The sequence below is a fragment of the Austrofundulus limnaeus genome, unplaced genomic scaffold (genome assembly GCF_001266775.1).
Source record: "Austrofundulus limnaeus strain Quisiro unplaced genomic scaffold, Austrofundulus_limnaeus-1.0 Scaffold651, whole genome shotgun sequence".
Classification (NCBI taxonomy): Eukaryota; Metazoa; Chordata; class Actinopteri; order Cyprinodontiformes; family Rivulidae; genus Austrofundulus; species Austrofundulus limnaeus.
Genome location: NW_013953053.1, coordinates 81749 through 83071, shown reverse-complemented (window position 1 = coordinate 83071; position 1323 = coordinate 81749). Strand labels below are relative to the sequence as shown.

Here is a 1323-nt window from a genome sequence, read left to right as displayed (position 1 = left end):
ATTATTCTTACACAATCAGTTCTTGTTTAGTAAATCAGTCTCAAAACAAGATCAAAAAGACTTTTTGGCTGATATAAGATATTAAAACTTGGTTAGATGGACAGTTTTTGCCGTGTATTTTTTTACCTTTAGGTTTTAAAAACAGAAAACCATAAAAAATAACACTGTTTTCTTTTAGTCATTTTATTGTGAAATGAGAAAACCAAAGAAGAAATCATAGTACAACTTTTATTAAAATGTGGGTTTATGAGATCTGCACATCGTTTAATTCTGTTTTAATTTTCATTTTACATAACGTTCCATGAGTTAAAGTTTTTTATTTATTCTAGTGAGGGTTACAGACTTGCTGTTTGTCCCCTGTAGGCTGTCTGACAGGTTTTATGTCTCTGTCCTTTCAAATCTGGAGACGTCCTTCAGCCGGTGAACAGCAGCTCCTGTCACAGGGCTCATCACTGTCTGTGTCGTCTTTGTGTGTCTGTGCGCTGTGTCTCTGAGTTGTTTCTGCTCCTGCATGGCCAGTTGAAATGGACGTGTCACAGTTTTACTGAAAACCTCCCTCAGTGTTGTCAGTGTCTGCTCCCGTCTCCCAGTTTACTCTAATAAAACCAGCGTTTTAGCTGCAGTTCAGGACTGGTGCTGTCGTTAACTTGTTCCTCTGTGTGTAAGCTGTTCGCAGCGTGTCGTACGCCGGCTCCGTTCAGAACACACCCTGGATGGGTGAAGGTGTGGAGCACCTGGCCCGTGGTCTTGGCCTGACTTCTCTGTTCCAGCAGGACAAAAAAGGTGTTTTTTTCTTCTAAACACATTTCAACCAGCTTCCTTTCTTTTGTATAATTAGTAAGGTTATAATAGTTTTGAGTTTTTCATTATAGTTTAGTTTTATTTTGTCATTACTTTTTTACTTTTAATTCAGTTTTAATTAGTTTTTATAGTGGATTTGCTATTTTTTATTAGTTATTATTGCATTTTTAATGCTTAGTTTTAGTTTAGTTTTCTTTAGTTCTAATATTAGTTTTCTTGTTTGAATAAACATATTTGTCAATGCATCCTCCAGTTTGTGAGTTAACTGACCAGCAGCTATTTGGTTCTTAGTTAAAGCAGTTCATTTTAGCAACAACTTCCTAAAATTGCGTGACTCAATTTAGCCAACTAAACACTTGAGTGATATTTTAGGACAGTGACAACAGTTGTCTCCAACACGGTGCTACTTGTTGATTGTTTTTCCATGGGAGCTACTGAGAGAAGTTAGCGTGTCAGCATAGTCATAGTTAGCCATCTTGTGTGAGCTCGATTCTTGCTGTTTTATTATTTTATTATTTTATT

The 1323-nt window shown here is 36.4% G+C and overlaps 1 protein-coding gene across 1 annotated transcript in view; it reads left to right on the top strand.

The window, feature by feature from the left end:
* The window catches only part of rusc1 (RUN and SH3 domain containing 1), a gene marked incomplete in the record, with an annotated part of 26123 nt that overhangs the window by 14646 nt on the left and 10154 nt on the right, over positions 1-1323 (top strand). The window contains 1 exon segment of the mRNA XM_014027466.1: positions 667-783. Coding sequence (XP_013882920.1) covers positions 667-783 — 117 coding nt within the window.